Source organism: Aegilops tauschii, chromosome 4 (assembly GCF_002575655.3).
Source record: "Aegilops tauschii subsp. strangulata cultivar AL8/78 chromosome 4, Aet v6.0, whole genome shotgun sequence".
Classification (NCBI taxonomy): Eukaryota; Viridiplantae; Streptophyta; class Magnoliopsida; order Poales; family Poaceae; genus Aegilops; species Aegilops tauschii.
In genome coordinates, this window is record NC_053038.3 from 6,413,699 (window position 1) to 6,437,066 (window position 23,368).

At 45.7% G+C, this 23,368-nt stretch overlaps 2 protein-coding genes across 2 annotated transcripts; both read left to right on the forward strand.

Annotated features, from left to right (window-relative positions):
• Positions 1-9,003: 9,003 nt before the first annotated feature.
• LOC109749096 (uncharacterized) lies at positions 9,004-10,662 on the forward strand. Its single transcript, XM_020308089.4, has one exon. It carries the CDS (start codon positions 9,023-9,025, stop codon positions 10,577-10,579), a length of 1,557 nt encoding a protein of 518 aa, XP_020163678.3. The 5' UTR covers positions 9,004-9,022; the 3' UTR covers positions 10,580-10,662.
• Positions 10,663-21,579: 10,917 nt separating this feature from the next.
• LOC109749097 (alpha-amylase/trypsin inhibitor) lies at positions 21,580-22,587 on the forward strand. Its single transcript, XM_073496061.1, has one exon. The coding sequence runs from the start codon at positions 21,606-21,608 to the stop codon at positions 22,311-22,313; it is 708 nt and encodes a 235-aa protein (XP_073352162.1). The 5' UTR covers positions 21,580-21,605; the 3' UTR covers positions 22,314-22,587.
• The last annotated feature ends 781 nt before the right edge of the window (positions 22,588-23,368 follow it).

Consider the following 23,368-nt stretch of genomic DNA (forward strand, 5'->3'; position numbering starts at 1 on the left):
GAGCCCCTGCCTCCTGCACCAGCTAATCCGCACGCGCCGCAACCGCAGCTGCCAGCGCGGCTTGCGCCTGCTCTGTCGCACGCAACAGAGGCAGCAGCTCGTGCGTGCCCCCAAGACACGACGCGTCCACCCCGCTCTCCTCTAGAACCTCACTAAGGTGATCGTCGGAAAAAGCATTCAAAACCGTAAAGCGCGGGGGAGGGTTACCTGAGAGTTCGAGGTTCTTCTGGGCCTGGATGAGCTGAGCCCGTTGCATCGCAGGGAGGCCCGCCTTGGCGCCCCTGGACCGCGAGCTGGAGCGGACCGGGGCCGAGGGCACCGCCTTGGACCGCCTTGTCTGCATGATCGGCGCCGCCTTGGAGGCCTCCTGGGACAGGACATCTCCGATGGGTTGCACGAGGGGGGAGGCGAGCGCCAGCACCGTCTGGCGAGGAGTTGGCGGCGTGCCCAGCGGGTCCATAGGCCCGATACCCTCGGTGTTCATCTTGCGCCCTGCCAGCTTATTGGCCTGCCGCACGGAGCCGCTCTTGCTGCCCCCCTACCCACCCGAGGCTGCGATTTGGCCAGAGGTGGGAGGGTAGAGCTAGGAGACAGCACCAGCGGCGTGCGCTCCCCCGCTGGCACGCCCGTAGCACATGACGCCGTCGTCCCCTTGTCGAGCAGAGCCGCCAAAGGAGGGGAGACCAGCCCCAAGTTGGAGCCGTATTGGTTCGCCACCTCCACTTCCATCGCCACCGCCGAGGCCGAGGCGATCATTGGGCGGGTGCGAGCCGCCGGAGAGCCTGCACCCCGAATCCCAAGCTTCTCCCAGGCCGCTGTGTCGATGGAGTCGTCTTCCATACTCGCGTCTTGGTCCTTGTCGTGCCCCTTGTCCTGCTGCTTGTCCTTGTCATTGTCGTCGCGGTCCGGGCCCTTGTCCTTGTTGGGAGGGGGAGGGGGCGGCAGCGCCGGCGCCCCACGACGGGGAGGGTCGAGTTCAGGCTCGAGCTTGATGAGGAACCCCTCCCCGTTGAACCAGATCTGAACCGAACCATGCATCAGCTCTGGCTTGCGGCAAGCAAAGCGCGTCCGCACCGGACCTGAACGGATCAGAGTGAGCTCGTCCACCACCAGCGGCCTGCCCAACATCGTCAGCCCCGCCATCAGTCTGTCCACATTGCGGTGCTTGGGAGGAATGCCCCATAGCTTCACCGAGATCTCAGGCATGGATTCGCCTTTGGGCGCATCGGCCGCGGCATCCCGAATCAGCGCAGTGATGTTGTTGATGGAGAGAAAAAGCTTTCCGCTGCGCGTAGCTATACGCAGCATGGCTGGATCCGGAAAAACCACGGAGAAGCTGTCGGCGTCGACCTGCGCTACCTGCCAGTCCCACACGCCCTCGAGCAAGTGCGGCAGCTCGACCTCCAGGTTCTCCTTCGGGAGCACGTCCGGGGCCGCGGAGAGGATGTCCGCGTTGATACCAAGTCCGCGCTGCGCGTCGTCTTCCTCCTCAGGAAACTGGAGGCAGAAGAAGCCTCCCCCTTGAATGGCATGCCCCATCGTCTGGAGCAGGAGGGGCTTGCCATGGGAGGGGCAGCAGGCAGAGACGTGGCCCTCCTGGGAGCATAGGATGCAGAGGGGCTGGAACTTGCAATTGCTCTGGAAGTGCCCCGCCCTGCCACACTTGAAACACTCCGTGTCATCGGCCTCCTCCACCGGGATGGGTTCGGCGGCCGTGCCCTTGGAGGACCCCGCGAGCGGCACGACCGGCGACTTGGAGCTCGATTTTCCCTCTTTGCAAGCAAGCTGATGAGTCCGCTGTGCACCTTCCCGCCCAATGCCGCTTCACGACCCGTATTTGGACCGAGATTGCCAACTGGCTCGGCCTCCTGGATTTCTCTACTTTGGCTTGGGCAAATGCCACCTCGGTGAGAGGTTGGTGGACTGATACAGTGAACAATACAAGACCACACTGGAAGGCTCTCACTTCGCTGATGATGTTGGTATCGTGGGAGATTTGGAAGGAATGCAATGCGAGAGTTTTCCGCAACACCGCCGCACCCATCATGTTAATTGTCGGGAGGATAAAGGAAGAGGCCCATCTTTGGGTTCTAGCGGGTGCGAAATACTTGTGTAATATAATGCCGTGAGAGTAGTTGTTTTCTTCCCCGCGTTGCGGGCATAAGTGTAAACCTTCTCTCTTCTCTCTTAATCAATGAAAATGACAAATCTTTTGCCTTGTTTCAAAAAAACACGAGCTAAGATATTTGTCTCGCATCACGGGTTGAGACAGTCGGTCAGTCAGCCAAAAGATCAACTGGTCCGCGCGCACTTATTGGGCGTCACCGGCACGCTGGACTAGGAAATGCAACTAGTCGCGTGTTCATGTGGACAGGCATCGCCTCCATCTCCATGGATGGACGGCTGGAGCGGCAAGGCATTACTCCCGTGAAAGTGCCAGGGACGTACCAAAACGAAAGGTACTTAACTAGGGCGCTGTAGGCTGTAGCTGGGTCTCGCCTCACCTGCACGGCATCAGGTTCCCTCGTCTTCTTTCTGATGCCCAATTTATGCAACGCAATCTCGCGACGGTTTAGTTAAATCACTTTCACTGATCGCAATCCGTCACGCCATGAGACCCTACGGCGGAGACTAAGGACGGCTCCAACGCTATCCTGATACACTATCCATCCGTGGATCACGTCCGGATGTGTTGCAGATATGATACAGAAGCCGACCATCCAACCATATATCTTAAATGTTCGCATCAAATTACTAGTGAAGCAAATTATTACTAGCATGTATATTTTCCTCCAACAGCCATCTATACGTAGTAATGCTCTCCGCCAACAGCACAAGATCGAAGATCATGCACAAATGCACAAATGATTTCCGCCAACAGCCATGAAGATCATGCAGATTACTGGTGAAGACAAGATCAATGCACACGTAGTTTAATCGGGACGGCTTCCGCCAGGCTCCGTTATTGTCAACGTAAAGGCCGAGGCCGTGCTTTGGGGATGACGGGTGTGAAGCACTTGAGTTCTTTGATGTCGTGGGAGTAGAATGATGTAACCCGAGCGACCGTGTTTTTCTACTAGAGCTTAATTTGTCTGTGGCAGGAAATACACCTCCTAGCTTCTTTTTTTAATCTATAAAGGGTGTTTTTATTAACTCATGATGAAGCATTAAGGCGATACAAACACAATAATCATATATCTGGCTTCTGCAGAGTTAGGAAGCACATAATCAACATCAACACACACAATCAACACCAACGTGACCTGCACAAAGGATTACATCGGCAAAAAGCAAAGTCAAAGACCAGCGTTGTGCCTAAGTGGAGAAAAAACAAAAAGGAAATGAAACAAGATCAATTTGATCCTTGTAGAGCAGTTGCAGCCACCAAAAATGATGTAAACGCATATGGTTTAGACATGATATCCATGTAGGTTGATAAACATGTGCACATCAAGCAAATAGGGAGTCACCCAATGCTGAGCGGAGCCATCGATCGCAGGGCGGGAGAAAACAACAACACCAAAATCCCGCCTTAGAGACGACCCGGCAATCCCACGCTTCCATCACAAGTGTCCATCAATGGTATATCTAGGCACCCCAGACAATACATCACGAGTTGTCACTGTCCCGCGAAGGCCACGATTACCACCAGCAAATTGACCGCATTCATAACATGACACCTCAGTTAAGGATCACCTCCGCCCGCCGCCACGCTTCGCCTCGATGTCTCATCCACCCAAAATAGGGCATCAGCCGCAGCACGAACCTGCCATCATCCACTGGCCCCCCTAAGCAATGCAGATCCAAAATAATGCTCCCATGAGAGAGAAATGACACCATTGACATCACCGTTCAATTCGAGATCACCAGGCCTAGGGTTTTCGCCGGAGCAGCATATAGGTAGGCGAGAATGGTATCGACAACTCCTTCAACAAGGTAACGACACCCAAAGATGTCGTCACCGTCAGGCCAGAAAATCTAAGCACGACTTTCGCCATCCATCTCGCCACGGCCGAACAATCGGTCCCACGACACACCGGCCGAGATAGAACCACACCACCGTCGCATGCAGCGGCCGAGCCACATGCCGCTCCGCCACTCAGCGGGCCTAGCGACCACCCGTCAGATCGCCACTTGCCGAGCTCGCAACCGCGTGCATCGGAGCAACGCCGACCGCCACCAAGATCCACCACCCGTTGGTCCCGAGATGCCGCGAGAAAGGTCCCTGCTGCCGTCGTCGGCCGCACGAGCTTTGCCCGGCGCCTTCCTGCAGCGGCGCTCCGGAGGGGGAACCCTGAATCACCTTAACCAAAGACGACGCAAGGGATGGTGTCCAAGCTCGCACACCCAAAGGATGAAAATTTACACCGATTATTAATCCAGGGGGTGTCGTACCGGGATTTGGCGTGCATACTATTCATTTCTAGCCAACGAGCCACGCACCATGTTACGGAGATCCAACACGGTCGCGACAGGATCATATCGTTAAGCATCGAATGATTCGCCGTACGCAAGTACACGAGTACAAAGCACTACGAGCTTAAAAAATTGGAGATGATATATAATATAATAGACGATGTTCCGTTGTCGATAGCCATACAGTAGGCACTATGCTAACTACACAAATCCACATCGAATAATTAAGGAGATCGCGAGGCATATATGTCAACAATATCTTTTTGAAAAACAAGAACGGAGCAGTAGTATTTTTACTTCCACGTGCAACCATGTGATCGCCCCTGTCTTTTTCTTTGTATGTTCCTTCAAAAAAATCAATGTTAACGTTGCTTCGAGATCATGAGTAGAATGTATTTTGTATGTGATGTTGTATTATTTATGCACGGTGCATTGTGTCGGTCGACCGGACCAGACGCGAGATTGATCGCCACGTGAGCCGTTTGATACAAATGCCTCTGGCCGTTGATCCCCTCCCCCTTCACCTCCGCTCTCTCCGCTTCCTTGCTCACAACGCCCCTGCTCCTCTCTACCCCCCCCCCCCCCTCATCCTGACCCCTGCCCGCAGCGCCACTGCCGTCATGTAGGTCCTTTTGGAAAACAAGAACCAATATTTTACATACACGTGAAATCATGCAATGTCTTTTTTGTTCTTCCACAAAAAAAATAAGGTTTTGTCGTCCAGCCCAATTGCCATTACCTTTTACCTTTTTAAAAAGTAATGTAAAAAATTTGCCATATTGTGGGAAAAATAAATAGAATTAACAAAAAAATGTCTGAAAGAAGAGTAAAACACACAAAACCACCATCATGCAACCGAGTAAATTGCGAAAACGCCTGCTAAGAAGATACATAGGATAAATTTTTTAATTTACCCACAGGCGGTAAAAAAAAGTGGCGGCCAAAGGTTACCATGTTCATGACAAATTGAAAATAAATGTTTGGCCATTTGTAAAGATTATTGTATTTAGAATAAATTCCATTTAAAACACAATCAAAAGTTGCCATGTGATAGCCTAAAAAATACTAGGTATGCTATCATAAAAAACACAAAAAGGGTGGCCACGGTGTATGCTAAGGTAAAATTGTGGTTCTGCATTTCAATAATTTGCAGTCGTATAAAAACAAATTGAACATAGTTTTTTTTGATAAATTGCTTTAAAATGAAAATGATGAGGTATGTAAAAGAATAAATTATCCATGGTCCCAAATATAATGGACATGTTACGAAAAATAAATTTGCCATGGTCCAAAAATATTTTTGCAGTCCAAAAAATAAAAATGCCATGGTACTAAAGATAAATTTGCCATCATAAAAGTAAGGAAAAAAAACAAATTTTCATGATCCACAATTTAATTTTGGCATGTTCCAAAAAAATAAAATTACCATGGTACTAAAGATAAAATTGTCGTTCTGCATTTAAATAATTTGCAGCCATATCAAAACAAATTGAACATAGTTTTTTTCCGATAAATTGCTTGAAAATGAAAATGACGAGGTATGTAAAGGAATAAATTGGCCATGGTCCCAAAAAATAATTTCCATGTTACAAAAATAAAATTGCCATGGTTCAAAAATAAATTTGCCATGGTCCAAAAATATAATTTGCCATGTCCAAAAAAATGTCATGGTACTAAAGATAAATTGCCCATCATAAAAGTAAGAAAAAAAACGAATTTTCCATGATCCAAAATGTAATTTTGCCATGTTACAAAAAAAATTACCATGGTACTAAAGATAAATTTACCAGCATGAAAGTAAGAAAAAATTAATTTGCATGTTTCAAAAAACAATGTGGTCATGTTATTTCATGTTTAAAGAATTCCTAAAATTTACCATGTGGTTTCACAATTTTTTTTGCCATGTCTCTTTACAAAAAATGTCATATTTTTTATGAAAACATTTTTTCTTTGTTTTTCCATGGACAAGTAATAACAAAGTTAAGAAAACCGCCATGTTTTTCTAGAGTGACATGCCAAAAACATTATTCAAATAAAGGTTATACAATGTGCATATTATATGCAAAAAATATATAAATTTGTCATGATTGAAAAAAGCCGCTATGATGCCATATGACAAGTAGATTTTATAAATAAAATTTGCAATGTGTATAGATATTTTTTTGTAGTTGCCATGGCACTAAATTTATCTTAAGTTGCGGTGGATATGACATTTTGTAGTAGCCATGGCGAAATAAATTTTAAGATGCCATCGTTCTCTTGCCACATGGGATATTTTAAAGAAGACATTGCCATGAGAAATGCATCTTAAGTTGTGCGTGGTGATATCATATTTTGAAGTTGCCATGGTAAAACAAATTTCGAGATCCTTGGTAAAAAATATCTTAATTACCAAGTCAACATTCTTCGAATTGAAAAATGGCAAGACACAACAAAAGTTGTCATCATGGGAACATATGCTTTTAGTTGTCATGGCAACAAATCTTTAAAATTAACAAAATTGCATATGCTTTTAATTGTCATGTCAACACATCATGACAACATATGCTTTAAGTTGCCATGCATTTACTGATAAAACAAAATTATAGTGGGTTTGTAATCATAAAATCCGTTGTGCCTCTCCTAGGAAGTTACATGGCAATGTGAGAAAATAAACTAAAAAATGGATCAAATCGGTAATGCAACATAACAAGCAAAGTGGGTATCAACAGATGTAGAGCATTGCTGGATTTGGCAACGTCTTGTGGCTAAAAAACTAGACGGGGTTTCATGATACAACAAACAAATTAGCAAGCAGCAATGGGTATGGGGGAATGAGGTGCTACCTGCAGGTAACGAAGCCAACGCCGGCAAGGCGGCCCTGCGTAGGCTTGTGCACCGCAGCCGCATGGGAGACACGCTCCACCAAAATGCTTGAGCCGTTCTCCTTGCCGTCCTAGCTCGATCTCGAGCACCCCGCCAGACCCCCCACTCCCTCCCCCCCGCCCGTCGCATCCAACCTCCCCTTCCTCTCCTCGCAACACCGCAACCTCCTGACCGCCATTGCCTCTTCCGCCGCATGGACCGAGCATTAGCCGCATGTAACCCGCCACACCGCCTTGTTGCTTACGTGATCAGAGCTCCTTTCGCAGTGCGCCGCCAACATGTTTGAGGGCGGCCTCGCCAAATCCGCCGATTACTCGCCTTCCCGAACTCCACCGCCAGCCGTCTACATTGATCCCGGCTAGGATCTCGCGTGGCACGGGCGAGCAAGTGCTGATCAGCCACCAACATCTCCCTCTCACACTAGGAGACGGGAACAAGAGAAAAGTGAGCGAGTTTTAGAGTGAAGGGAACAAGAGAAAAGTGAGCGAGTTTTAGAGTGAAGGGATAAGGATAGAGGAAAAAGGACACGAGCTCGTCAAAAAGTCACTTTGGTGGACGGGTGCATTGGAGCCCTATATTTTGAATAGTGCCAGAATGATATTTAGAAGTTTCAAGAAATTCCAAAAACAATTCCACATGTTCATATGGATGTATGTTACACACGTGCAAATTCTAGTGATGAAATAGGTAACCATGTGAGTTACACACAAATGACAAAATCCTGATTTTGGAAAGATGAACAGTGCATGTATTATTCACTATCTAGATATCATCATTTGTCATTTCTGCATAGCTCACATGTTTACTTATTTCATCACCATACTTTACACATGTGTAATATCCATCCATATGATCATGTAGAATTACTTTTGGGATTTTTTGAAATTTTAAATGAGATTCTTAAACTATTTAAAATAAAGTCCTCCAATGCGCCCATGTTCCAAAAATTCACTCTCATGAGCTCGTTCTCTATGGTCGACACACAACACAAACGTTTTCTTTTATGAGGCGGCACTCGCACTTGCGCTCAGATTCGTCCAGAGTATTTGATAGCGGCTAATACATTTGCTCCAAATTGCTATAAATCCGACGTCAGATTTATAGCATTTGAGTTCTCCCTTTTGATTTGTTTTCATTATATCTCTAGGTATTTTTTTCATCAATTTTCGTAATAACCGTATTAACTGTCCCATTTTTATCGACTTACCAAATAAAAACATGTTTTCTTTGGCAAACCAACAAGTGCTTGCCAAATAAGCGTGTTCACCAAATAAATTCTAGCATTTATTTCCACAGGTAAATCACAGGCATAATTTTATTTGATAAACATCACTGTACGCAATAACATTGATACGGACAAGTAACTACGTGCTATAACTTGCTAGTACTCTCTCCGTTTCTAAATAAAAGACCTTTTAGTGATTTCAATACGGACTGCATACGGATGTATATTGGCGCATTTTACAGTGAAGATTCACTCATTTTGCTCCGTATGGAGGATGTAGAACAATAATACCAATTACGGCAATTGTCTAGTCACCAAATAAATGAAGTAGGAGAACAAGATAAGCACAACCTCCGTCCGGAATTAACTGTCGCTGAAACGGGTGTATCTGGAGCCGCCAACCACCCAAAATACAGCATGCCAAACAGCTAAACATCGCTTCCTTTTTCTCCCGTTTCAAATCAAAAACAGCTAAACACACCTCCCATTCTTAGACCAAAAGCCAACAACGAACGCATGGAAAACAAAACGGAAATGTTTGGTTGCCCCACTCGCTCCCTCCCACTTCCTCTTCCTCTTCCTCTTTCTATTCCCACTCCCCCCCCCCCAAAAAAAGGTCACCAACCCAGAGCACCCGGAGCACCACCAAACGCCGGACGCGGAGGCAGAGGCGGAGGCCCGGCGCGCCGGTCGGCCCCCTTCCATGCTCGCCGGCGTCGGCCGCCGCTGATGCCCAGCCCGCCCAAGGACCGCCCCGCCGGCCGCCTCGGCCGCCTCATCTCCGCGCTCCGCCCCGCGCGCGCCGGCCCGCTCCCCGTCCAGACCGGCTTCCCCACCTCCCTCGCCGACCTCTTCGTCAAGAACCATGGCCGCCTCAAGAAGCAGCAGGGGCCATCCTCCACCAGGCGCAAGAGGCGGGGCGCTCCCCCTTTGCCTTCCCCGGAGCCCTCTCCCCCGCCCCCCTCTCCTCCACCGCCGTCGCCCCCGCCGGCCGCCGTCTCCCCGCCGTCGGCCCAGCCAGGGCCCGACCCTCCGCGGGCGGAGCCCGTCTGCCGCCCCGGAGGCCAAGCCGCCGGCCTCGGATTGGGGTTCCTCGCGCTCGTCGGCGCGGTGTCCCTCGCCCTCCTCGTGATCTGGAGCAGGAAGGTGGTTGCGGCCGTCACCGTCGCCGCCTTCTCCCTCTTCCTGCTGGAATCCGTCCGGGCGTCCTCGCTTCGCCGGGGGCCCCGGCCCCCGGCGCCCACCGCGGAGCTGGACATCGACGGCCGCGGCTACGTCTCGCCGATCCGGGAGCTGGAGGGGGAGCCGGAGCCGCTGGGGTCGAGCTTCTCCGACTCCGGCAGGGGGATCAGCGCCTCCATCCTCGGCATTGACGAGAGGAGCGAGGCCGGCGAGGATTCGTGCGTGTGGGAGCCGAAGCCGAGGAAGAGGTCGCCATGGAGGAAGCTGATCCCCAGGAAATTGCAGAGAGGCCGGAAGATTGGCAAGGACCCGGGCTCCCTGTCAAGTTCTTTCCGGTCAAGCTCTTTCCGCAGCGAGGTCAGCCAGGCGGATTCCACGGTCGGCGGCAATGCCGGGGCGACGGATCCCCCGGACTCTCGCCGCGGCAGACGCAACCAAGCGAATGCCAAGGCGGACGCCGTGGGCAAGTCGCCGGATTCATCGGGCCCTCTCCGCCTTGGCATGGTTGACGGCATCAAATCGCGCGATTCGTCGGGCCCTCTCCGCCTTGGCATCATGGGCGACGGCGTCAAATCGCGCGACTCATCGGGCCCTCTCCGCGGCACGGTCGACGGCGCGGACGCCGCCACCAAATCGCCTGATTCGTCGGGCCCTCTCCGCGGCATGGTTGACGGCGAGGCGCGCAACAACGGTGCGCGTGCGCCGATAGAACTCGCCGGGGCGGACGGCGTAGGAGGCCGGTTCCCCTTGGTAGCTGTAACCGTCGTCGTCCTCGTAGGCTTGGTCGCCGGGAGGGTCCCGGCCGTGGCGCTCACCGTACTTTGGTCCGTGCTGGTTGGCTCGCTGCAGAGATTGCGGCGGGACGGCGATGTAGGAACCTCCCAGGGTTGATGTACATTAGTGAGTGGTGGTATAATCCTTACATACATAATTGTTGTTCTTAAGTTATTAAAAAGCTTGAGTGCATTCCATGATTTCTGATGGTGCAGCATTCATCCAGTTGTTGCGCCGATCGAGCTGTCGTTTCAGCCATTCACGCCGCCAATGGCCGGCCGGTCCGCGCCATGGCCGCGAGGTGTTGGGACAGAGAGGACCAACTGGTTCGGTGCAGATGGCACATGCCCTGCACCCCCAACACGACGAGCAGAAACTTGGGCGTTTTAGCGAGAAGTAGAGGGAGACACAGCGCAAGCTCCATCCATCGATATGGCTTTGTCGATCCGCGCCGAACGAAACGAAACAGCTTTGGATTCTTCCGTTGCTTGTCCGTGGCCGTGGCTGGACCAGGCTACCAAAAGCCGCATGCAGCGAAAGCAGAGGCGGCAGGCAGGCACGGAGAGCGAGCAGCGCAGGCCACCGTTCATGAATCACGAGGCTACCAACGGACGGCATTGCTCGCTTTTCGCCGCGGTGCCGCCACGTCTCGGCCCCCTTCTCCTTCTCCCTCTCCCGTGGCCGAGCTCCGTCCGTCCATGGCGCAGCGCCGGCGGTGGATCGCGTCTCGAGTCTCGAATCGTCCGTTCCGGCGTTAAAAGCAAGGAGCGGATGGATTCCTCTCTTTGCTTCCATTTGGACGGTCCAGCAGCTCCGATTCGTTCCTGCTCGCGGCCGGCCAGTCCACCATAGGGGAAGTGGCTGTCAGATGAGATCATCGCGAGCGCGTCCTCCCGTCGTTGTCACGTAGCCGTGGCACTCCGGCGAATGCCAAGACTCATGTAAGTCAAGCAGTAAGTGGCGAGGCTTGTTTTGTTGGCAACTTTCACAAGTTTCTGTGCGGGAATTGATTCCCTGGTCAAAGTCTCGCCCGATTTTTGTGCTGGTTTGATTCCAGCCGTCGGCAGCTACTAGACCGGCCAAAAACTTCTTTTCTACAAACTCATCGCCACAGAGGTCTTCGAGCTTCTTTGAGTAACTGGGTGGTGCATGAATTCAAAAACTCCTTTTCCACATTTTGTGCTGGTTTGCTATCCGTTGGAGTATAGTGTCCGACTTTCTTCCGTACTTCGAACTTTGTAAGTAACTGGCTGGTGCATGGATTCAACAAGGTATTCAAGCTAAGAGGTCTTCGGTTCAACACCTTGCCAACGCGGTATTAAAAAAATATGGCCTACATTGGTCCCGTATATAAGGATTACCAATAGTCTATACATGAGGGGGTGTTGAAATATATTGTCTAACTCTCTTCATCAGTTCAAACTCATGAGTGAACTGATTAGGTGCGTAAAACTTACAACCAAGAGGTTCATAGTTCAAAACCCAGTAATCGCCATAAATAGTTGCGGCCTGCCCCTCTGTCGTTGCCCATGTCATAACTAGAGGAACATAGGCGCGAGCGGGAGTGTGAGAGTATAATGTCCGGCCCACTCCCATAGTTCGGACTTAAACACTTGATTTTTACCGGCTGATTTACAACATTACTACTGTTTTTATTTTGTTTAGCTTTAGAAAAAAGTTGTATTAGCCGCGGAATATGAAAAAATATTGTATTTTTAGTCAATAATTGCATCGTATTTTTAATGAAATTCATGTATAATACTAGCATTCTCAAAGACACTTACGAACAAGGTATCACTTCCGCATAATTCAGTGCCGAAGCGAGGGGCCAGTCGGGGCTCTCTCTCTCTCTCTCTCTCTCTCTCTCTCTCTGTCTCTCTCTAACACCATGGGTTTCCTGCTAAAAATCATATGACCTGACGTGGGCTTGCCCATTTAGGACAATTTTTCGTTGATGGTTTCGCGCACTCTCGCCGTGTTTTGTTGCCTTTTCCATCGTTTTTCTTTTTCTTTTCCTTTTTTCATTTTCATTTATGTTTCATTTTATCTTATCTTTTATCTTTTTCATTTCTTTTTTCCTAAAATTTATGAATTGAAAACAATAAATGATAATTTATAGAAATATGTGAATTTTTTAAATAAACGAATTTTTTTGAATAAGAATTTTTTTAAAAGTCTTGAAGATTTATTAAGTTAGTGCTTATTTTGAAAAAAAAAGTCTTCTATTTTTTAAAATCGGTTACCATTTCTAAAAGTCATAAAGCTTTCTTTTTGTGGTAATACATTCCCAAATTATCTATTTTAGAGCTAGTTTTTCCCCACGAGTGGGCGCAAGAATATATATTCTCGTGTTGATAATTTTTGCCGGTTTACTAGGGACTAGTTTTTCTCCGTCGAGCGTGGAAGTTCTATTTGGGCCGGCCCAGGTGGTTGTTCCACGGGAACTCTTTCTTTACCCAGAGGAAAGAATGAGTTCCCAACCATTTACTGCAGTGCGGGTCAAACAGGATTCATTCGCTTTCGGAACAAAAGAATCAGCCCAACTGGTCCGCTTCGGCATGTGTGGACCTGTTGAGCTTATGGGTGAATTTTCTTGTAGGGCGCCCAAATGCCGGGGGCTTCTATCTGGCGTGGTGCGCCCTGGGAAACCAGGCATCACACACACACACACACCGCTGCCCCACGCGCCCTTCATGGCCAAGCCATGTGCGGGACGGGAAACCACCTGTTTTATATGTTTATTTTTTTCATTTTATTTGTCCTTTTCAATTTTCTTCTTTAAAAATAATTTGGGATTTGAATAATTTTGAATACATTGAACATTTCTGTAATGTACGCTGAGCAAATAGGGATTCACGAGTGCATGTAATATTTCTTTTCTCTTTTGCCGGTTTTTTTTTCCTGTTTCGAAATAATTTCAAATAGGGATAGCCCATGATTTTGAAAATTTGCTCCTGAATTTCAGAAATATTTGTGAAGTTTGAAAACGTTTAAATTAGAAAATGCTCATGTTAAAAATATGTTCGTGGACTTGCGACATTTTCACGAATTAAAAATTCATGAATCTACAAAAGTACAAATGGTCAGTAATTACAAAAAATCGTTTATTTAAATGAATAATTAATATAAAAAGCATTCAAGGATTTGAAAATTTATTTGCAAATATTTTTTCTCAAGTTGAAAACATGCCAAAATTTGTAAAATGTTTGTGAATTTTAAATAGTTCATGAGTTAAAAAATGTTCATGAATTCACAACATGTCCAAAAAAATTGCAAAATGTTCATGAACTCCGAAAATGGTTGTCAATCCAAAAAAAGAAAAGGAAAACAGAATACCAAGAAAGAACAAAAGGAAAACAGAAAGTAAAAAATTCCAAAAGAAAACTGTAAGACGTTTAAAGAGACAAAATAAAACCTTACTGGAAGCTTTCAAACCCGATGGAATGTTCTAGAAGGTTCCTACAACCAGCGATGGCCTCTCGTTTCCTCTTGCTAAATGAGCCGACATGGTAATATCGTGTACTGGGGCGATCCATCCATATTGCTCGCGCAGTCAAAGAGCAATCAGTGAAGTTCTATATGGCACATCAAGGTTCCCTCTAAGCCGCGAGTGCTTGTATGGAGGCTGGCAATACAATCTATACCATGTGGAGTTCTGCTAAACCATCGGAACATGGCGACGACCGAGACTTGTTCTTTGTGCGGGGCTCGGGATACTTGGAGACACACCCTTGCAAGTGCATCTAGTGCCCCTTAGTGATTTTGGTGCATTGAAGACTTATAGGTTAAGGGACTAATGCGTTTGTGAGTGTACACAGGTCTATAAGTCTATGAGGAGTTTGATATTTACAGAGAAAGTCGACCCCTAAAAATGAAGTTCTTCGACTGAAGACTTTGTATTTCTGAAGACTTTCTGAAGACTTTGAAGGTGAAGAAATTGGTGTGACCTTGAAGACTTGGTATTCATTCGAGGAACATGAAGTGTGAAGACTTTTGTTTTCGTAGTTTCATTTTCTCTTTCTTAAGTCATAGGAAACACCGTACTGTTAAAGGGGGTCGAGGAAATACTAAGGAAAAATTTCCATGTGATGCTCAACTCAAAATCCTACACCTGCTAATCCCTTCGAGTGAAGCCATTGGAAATCTAATACAGTTCAGTCATATTCTTCAGTGACAGAGACGAAGTTCTTCTGGTCTTTGAGGAAATTTGTTCTCACTGAGGAGTTAGGAATTCGCCAGTGCGGATTGCCTACACAGTGAGGAACATGATAGCCCTAAGGAATTTGAGACTCAAATTTCCGACCGTTGCTGTGCCTTGTGATACGTCTCCGTCGTATCTACTTTTCCAAACACTTTTGCCCTTGTTTTGGACTCTAACTTGCATGATTTGAATGGAACTAACCCGGACTGACGCTGTTTTCAGCAGAATTGCCATGGTGTTATTTATGTGTAGAAACAAAGTTCTCGGAATGACTTGAAACTTCACGGAGATTATTTTTGGAAAATATAAAAAATATTGGCGAAAGAATCAAGGTCAGGGGGCCCACACCCTGGGCACGAGGATGGGGGGCGCGCCCTACCCCCTGGGCGCGCCCCCTGCCTCGTGGGCCCCCTGGAGCTCCACCGACCTCAACTCCAACTCCATATATTCGTGTTCGGGGAGAAAAAAATGAGAGAGAAGGATTCATCGCGTTTTACGATACGGAGCCGCCGCCAAGCCCTAAACTCTCTCGGGAGGGCTGATCTGGAGTCCGTTCAGGGCTCTGGAGAGGGGAATCCATCACCATCATCATCATCAACCATCCTCCATCACCAATTTCATGGTGCTCACCGCCGTGCGTGAGTAATTCCATCGTAGGCTTGCCGGACGGTGATGGGTTGGATGAGATCTATCATGTAATCGAGTTAGTTTTGTTAGGGTTTGATCCCTAGTATCCACTATGTCCTGAGATTGATGTTGCTATGACTTTGCAATGCTTAATGCTTGTCAATAGGGTCCGAGTGCCATGATTTCAGATCTGAACCTATTATGTTTTCATGAATATATGTGAGTTCTTGATCCTATCTTGCAAGTCTATAGTCACCTACTATGTGTTATGATCCGGCAACCCCGAAGTGACAATAATCGGGACCACTCCCGGTGATGACCGTAGTTTGAGGAGTTCATGTATTCACTATGTGTTAATGCTTTGGTCCGGTACTCTATTAAAAGGAGGCCTTAATATCCCTTAGTTTCCGCTAGGACCCCGCTGCCACGGGAGGGAGGACAAAAGCTGTCATGCAAGTTCTTTTCCATATGCACGTATGACTATATTCGGAATACATGCCTACATTACATTGATGAATTGGAGCTAGTTCTGTGTCACCCTATGTTATGACTGTTACATGATCAACCGCATCCGGCATAATTCTCCATCACCGTTCCAATGCCTACGAGCTTTTCACATATTGTTCTCCGCTTATTTACTTTTCCGTTGCTACTGTTACAATCACTATAAAACACCAAAAATATTACTTTTGCTATCGTTACCTTCGCCCCTGTTACCGTTACTATCATACTACTTTGCTACTAAACACTTTGCTGCAGATATTAAGTTATCCAGGTGTGGTTGAATTGACAACTCAACTGCTAATACTTGAGAATATTCTTTGGCTCCCCTTGTGTCGAATCAATAAATTTGGGTTGAATACTCTACCCTCGAAAACTGTTGCGATCCCCTATACTTGTGGGTTATCAAGACTATTTTCTGGCGCCGTTGCCGGGGAGCATAACTCTATTCTTTGAGTCACTTGGGATTTATATCTGCTGGTCATTATGAAGAACTTGAAAGACGCTATGACAAAAATTTATCCCTCAACTACGAGGGGAGGTAAGGAACTGCCATCTAGCTCTGCACTTGATTCACCTTCTGTTTTGAGTAAGCTTGCGACACCTAAACCCGCTTCCGCTATTAATTCTGATATGTCGCATGTTATTGATGATGCCATTTCTGCTATGCATGATACTTATGATGAAACTACTTTTATGCTTGATACTACTGTGCCACTTGGTGAATTTCTTGATGAACAACTTGCTAGGGCTAGAGAGAATGAAATTATTGAAACTGATAATATTGATGAAAGTGATGATGAAGACTCTCCCAATAAATATGAATTGCCTGTTGTGCCTGAGGGCTATGTTATGGATGAAGAAACTGCTAGAGACTTTCTTGCTTGCAATGATAGAAGTGATCCTAAGAAATTATTAGCTAAGCTGAAACAAAAAACTCGGAATGCTAGAATGAAATATGATCCTGCTTATGCTACTTCACCTATATTTGTTACTGATAAGGATTATGAATTCTCTATTGATCCTGATATAATTACTTTGGTTGAATCTGATCCTTTCTATGGCTATGAATCTGAAACTGTTGTGGCACATCTTACTAAATTAAATGATATATCCACCCTATTCACTAATGATGAGAAGAACGAGCTACTTTTATATCCTTAAAATATTTCGGTTCTCATTAAAGGGTGATGCTAAGATATGGTTTAATTCTGTTGATCCTGGTTGTGTGCGTAGTCCCCAGGATATGATTTATTACTTCTCTGCTAAATATTTCCCTGCTCATAAGAAACAAGCTGCTTTAAGGGAAATATATAATTTTGTGCAAATTGAAGAAGAGAGTCTCCCACAAGCTTGGGGGGGGGGGGGGGCTTCTGCAATTACTTAATGCTTTGCCTGATCATCCTCTTAAGAAAAATGAAATACTTGATATCTTTTATAATGGACTAACCGATGCCTCCAGAGACCACCTGGATAGTTGTGCTGGTTCTGTTTTCAGGGAAAGAACACCGGATGAAGCTGAAATTCTATTGAATAATATGTTGACCAATGAAAATAATTGGACAGTTCCAGAGCCAACTCCTGAGCCTATTTCTAAGCCAACTTCGAAGAAGAGGGGTGTTCTATTTCTCAGTCCTGAAGATATGCAAGAGGCAAAGAAATCTATGAAGGAAAAGGGTATTAAAGCTGAAGATGTTAATTTATCTCCTGTTGAAGAAATACATGGTCTTAATTTACCACCTGTTGAAGAAATATATGATCTTAATTCATTACCTCTTGAAGAAACTCATGGTCTTGATAACCCGACACAGGTAGTAAAGGTAAATTCCGACACAGGTAGTAAAGGTAAATTCTCTCTATAGATTTGTTGAAGGTGATATCCCCCACTATAAGTCTGCCAGACAATGCTTAGATGAGTTTGACAATTTTATTGTTAAACAAGAAAATTTTAATGCTTATTTTGGTAGACAATTAAAACAAAATGCTTATATGATTGAACACTTGGGTGATTATATGTCTAGAGTTAAAGGTGAACTTAAACTCATTAGTAAACATGCTTCTATGGTTACCACTCAAGTACAACAAGTACTTAAAGCTCAGAACGATTTGCTCAATGAATTGAATAATAAGAATAATGATTTTGTTGTTAGAGTGGCCACTAGAACTGGTAGAATGACTCAGGAACCTTTGTATCCTAAAGGCCATCCTAAGAGAATTGAGCAGGACTCTCAGAGAAATAATGTAGATGCACCTAGTCCTTCTAAAAAGAAGAAAAAGAAAAATGATAGGACTTTGCATGCTTCTAGTGAACCTGTTGTTGACACACCTGAGAATCCTAATGATATTTCTATTTCTGATGCTGAAACACAATCTGGTAATGAACATAAACCTAGTGATAATATTAATAATGATGTTCATGATGATGCTCAACCTAGCAATGATAATGATGTAGAAATTGAACCTGTTGTTGATCTTGATAACCCACAATCAAAGAATCAACATTATGATAAGAGAGACTTTGTCGCTAGGAAACATGGTAAAGAAAGGGAGCCATGGGTTTAGAAACCCATGCCTTTTCCTCCCAAACCATCCAAGAAAAAGGATGATAAGGATTTTGAGCGCTTTGCTGAAATGATTAGACCTATCTTTTTGCGTATGCGTTTGACTGATATGCTCAAAATGAATCCTTATGCTAAATATATGAAAGAAATTGTTAATAATAAAAGAAAAATACCGGAAGCTGAAATTTCCACCATGCTTGCTAATTACACTTTCAAGGGTGGAATACCAAAGAAACTTGGAGATCCAGGAGTACCCACTCTACAATGCTTCATTAAAAGAAACTATGTTAAAACTGCTTTATGTGATCTTGGAGCCGGTGTTAGTGTTATGCCTCTCTCTTTATATCGTAGACTTGATTTGAATAAGTTGACAACTACTGAAATATCTTTGCAAATGGCTGATAAATCAACTGCTATACCTGTCGGTATTTGTGAGGATGTGCCTGTTGTGGTTGCAAACGTTACTATTTTAACGGACTTTGTTATTCTTAATATTCCCGAGGACGATAGTATGTCTATTATTCTTGGAAGACCCTTTTTGAATACTGCAGGGGCTGTTATTGATTGCAACAAAGGCAATGTCACTTTTCATGTTAATGGTAATGAGCATACAGTACATTTTCCGAGGAAACAACCTCAAGTTCACAGTATAAACTCCATTGGAAAAATTCCATCGGTTATTTTTGGAGGTTTTGAATTTCCTCTTCCAACTGTCAAAAAGAGATATGATATTCTTATTATTGGGGATGTGCATATCCCCGTTGAGGTAACTTAGTGTTATTCGAAATTTCTCCGGTTCCATATTATTTGGAATGAGTTTGATAACAAGACTTGATCAACCTTGTTAGTGGATTCCTTTTGATGAGCATGAGATGGATGAAGTTAGAAAGCACAACCTTCTGTACCCTCCTTTTACTTTCTGTTATTTAGTTGAAATAAAGTAAAAATAGTATTTTTCTGTCTCTTTTCTGATTTCTAGCTCATTTTGCTGCGATTTTCGATCTCCTTGCTCAAAGCACCTCTCACAAAACTGTTTTGGGGGATTGTTCCTTGGTATGTAACTCCTCCATTGGTCCAATTAGTTTTTGTTCTAGTGCTTTATTCATTGCAAATTTGTGCTGCCTAGGTGACCATGTTCTTAAGCTTGCATGTCAAATTTATATGGTTCCAAGTAGCTCTAATGCATGATATAGTCTCTAGGCACTTGTAGGAGTAGTTGCTATCAATTTTATTGAGCTTGGTTCACTTTTATTTGAAGTTACTAAAAATTTCAGAAATTTTTAGAAAATGATGAAGAGATTTTTGAGGGGCTCTTCGAGCCGAAGCTCGAAGGAAAAGCAAAGTGAAGAAGAAGAGAGGCCCAAATATAATCTGCCTTGTACCGCGGAGGTTCGGCCGTGTGTATGGCCTTGCGATGATTTCTTGAGAGCAGCCGGGATTTATGATGATTTTTATGAGTTGGCTGAGAATGCAGGCCTCACTGACTTCCTCCGCGACCAACGCGAACAGTATCTCTTACTCATCAATATCTTTGTGCAAAATTTTCATTTCCATTCTAGGAGGTCACCACCTATGGTGGATTTTTATTTATATGATGAGTATAAGGAGTTGACCCTTCGTGAATTCTGTCGAGTTTGCAAGTTACCTTTTCCGGGTATCATAGAGGAACCACATAGTAACGATGTGGAGGGGTTTATTGATACAATTGCTGTAGGGGAAACGAGGAAGGTTTCCGACGCACGAATCACTAGCATACATTTTCCTGTTCTACGTTACTTTGCTATATTTGCTAGTAGATGCTTAATTGGTCGCGGAAACTGTGGAAACCTGAGTGTCCCTGATATTATTATTTTGTGCCATGCCTTGTTTCGTGATGACACATTTAGTATGGGCGCTATTGTTGCAAAGCGGTTAAATCTTAACCGTACTAAGGGCCCTATCTTGGGAGGCATCTTCACCTCGCGCCTTGCTGCATACTATAACATACCTATTAGGCACTATGAGAAAGAAGAAAAATTGCTGCCTACTGTTTTGCTAGACTATAAGAGTATGGTAGTGCATGATTTTATTGTTAAGAATAGGGAAAAGGCGCTTAAATACAAACTGTTATTTGATAAAAATCACCCTGAGACTATTACCTTGCCTGCTCCTTCCTTGTTTGATTTATCTGCAGGCCAGTATCTCGTTCCGCTGGCGACCATCCAAGTCTACCGGAACCCTACATCAGCTACAGAGCCAGAGCCGGAATCACAATTTGATCCTCCACGACAGTCTGATTACCAGTGAGATCCGGAGATGATTGCCAACCAATGGCAATCCGAGGCTTCATCTCAGTACGACCCCAGTTATAACTACGGATATCCGCCAGGCCAGCCGTGGCAATAAACCAACTTAGGCCAAAAGCCTAAGCTTGGGGGAGTACGTATGTCCCACCGACATTACATTTACGTTCACACACTCATTGCTAGATGTCGGTGCTCATACTTTTTCGCTGTAATATCATGCTAGTTTATTTCCCTTTTTATGCTTTCTTCTTGTGTGTTTGAAAAACCTTAAGAAAACCAAAAAAAAATTTAGTTGTAGCTTTTAGCTAGTTTACTTTCTTACTGAGTAGTGGGACACAACTAGTGACATAAATGATAAAAACCCAAAAATGAATAGATCGGAAGTTTTCTCGCAAAAAAGAAGAGAGTAATAATTTTTTTTCTTCTGAATATGTTAGGCGGGAAATGAAGCTATCAGCATAACAGCAGACTGATGGACTTTTAACGCCCTCTACACGCTGTTGAAGTAATGGTACTAGATATATACAAGGTCAAGTCATCGGGTGCAATTATGTTTGTCGTGGAAGTCATGCACCCACAACAAGCGGATTCGTCAATATTTCTAGAACTCTTTTTTTTTTGCGAATAAATATTTCTAGAACTCTTGTTCAGATATTCTTTTTCCCGGACGCATGTAGAGAATATACAGAGAGAATCAAACTTGAGGCAAATGCTAAGAAGAAGAAAAAACTGAACCTATTGTGTGGTGGAAATCTTCCATACACGTCCAAAATTTCGCAGCGGAGTATTATTATGTACTACGTCCACAGTGGCTTGCCAAACTCAATTAGTAACGTGGAAGATTCATGGAAAGTTTGTGTGTGAAAACGTCAAATTTCCACGTTACCGAGCAATGTAAAACAACTATAAATACCCACCTCAGACCAAACTTCTACTAGCACACACGGTGGCATCACTAACACACAACAATGGCATCCCTAGCAGCCGCTTCCCGTGTCGTGCTGCACATCCTCCCTCTTTTTCTCCTCGCTGCCGGCACCCACGCCGCCACGTTCACCATCACCAACAAGTGCCAGTTCACCGTGTGGGCGGCGGCCGTGCCGTCCGGCGGTGGCAAGCAGCTGGACCCGGGGGCGCAGCCATGGAGCATCGAGGTGCCGGCGGGCACGACGGGCGGGCGCGTGTGGGCGCGCACGGGGTGCAACTTCGACGGGAGCGGCAACGGGCAGTGCCAGACGGGGGACTGCGGCGGCGTGCTGCAGTGCACGGGGTACGGGCAGGCGCCCAACACGCTGGCCGAGTTCGGGCTGAATAAGTACATGGGCCAAGACTTCATCGACATCTCTGTCATCGACGGCTTTAACGTGCCCATGGACTTTCTGCCGGCCGACGGCACAGCCGGGTGCGCCAAGGGCGGGCCGCGGTGCGACGCGGACATCACGTCACAGTGCCCGTCCGAGCTCCGGGCACCCGGCGGGTGCAACAACGCGTGCACGGTGTTCAAGAAGGACGAGTACTGCTGCACCGGCACGGCGGCGGACAACTGCGGGCCGACCGACTACTCGAGGTTCTTCAAGGGCCAGTGCCCGGACGCCTACAGCTACCCCAAGGATGATGCCACCAGCATCTTCACTTGCCCCGGCGGCACCAACTACCAGGTCGTCTTCTGCCCATGATCACGACCAACCTTATATATCCGGACTGAGACTTGGTTAAGTCTCAGTCGACTGAGATTTAGCAATCCCATATGATATATATACTGAGAAATAGTAAGTTACCATCTGTGTAATGTTACTTGGCGATACGACATGTGAACATCGAGCATGACATCACATGCACGATCCTATTGTAAAAGCGTGGGAATAGGTGAGTTGTGCAAGAATAAACTGCTCTTGGAGCGAGACACACATGATAATAATGCTATTATAGCAATACCATGGACTATAAAAATTGAGTTGGAAAGAGAGAAACAAAAAAAGAAAAGGTTTATCTTCTCTTAGCTAAGATGATTTATTAATAATAAAGATACAATATTTTCTTTATTGTATGATATTTCCTCTCTAAGTGACAGGTTTTCTAGTTAATTTCATTACCCCGTAAATTTAGTACTATGTTACTAAATATAATATATGTTATCTCTCTAAATGAGGTGGGATATACTTTATCTCCCTTTGTTCCTAAATATAAAGTGTATTAATTTTTCTAAAAGTGAATCCATGTCTATGTTTGACCAAGTTTATAGCAAAATATATAAAAATATACAATACTAATAGATTTCATGATGAAGCTAGTGTAATGATTTGCTATTGGAGAAATTGATATTTTTGTCTATAAAATTTGTCAAAGTTGAAAATGTTTGATTTTTTTTAAAACAATACACCTTATATTTAGGAACGGAATAAAAGAGAGTGAACGTAAGCAGTCCTACAAATCAAGAACAAGATGACCCCTGTGATTGACGCTCTCGCCGCCGAGGCGATCGTCGGCCGGGGCTATCGCCGCCATCTCGGCGGCAACAACCAGTCCCCAACACACACACGCACATGCACACACACTGCAAGGCGCCCCCGTGGCGGTTGGCCTCCGTGATTCCTGGATCAGGGTAAGGAGGAATATATGTGCCTTCGTAAAAAAATGTATTGGGTAATGGTGAGAATCCGAGGTATGATGGAAGGATTCAAGTATGCCATACGACTCAAGGACTAGATCGCATCAAAAAGAGGGTGGATCA

What these genes read in the sequence shown, in the direction of transcription:
- LOC109749096 (XM_020308089.4), top strand. Translation starts at nt 9,023, where the DNA reads ATGGAAAACAAAACGGAAATGTTTGGTTGCCCCACTCGCTCCCTCCCA.
- LOC109749097 (XM_073496061.1), top strand. Translation starts at nt 21,606, where the DNA reads ATGGCATCCCTAGCAGCCGCTTCCCGTGTCGTGCTGCACATCCTCCCT.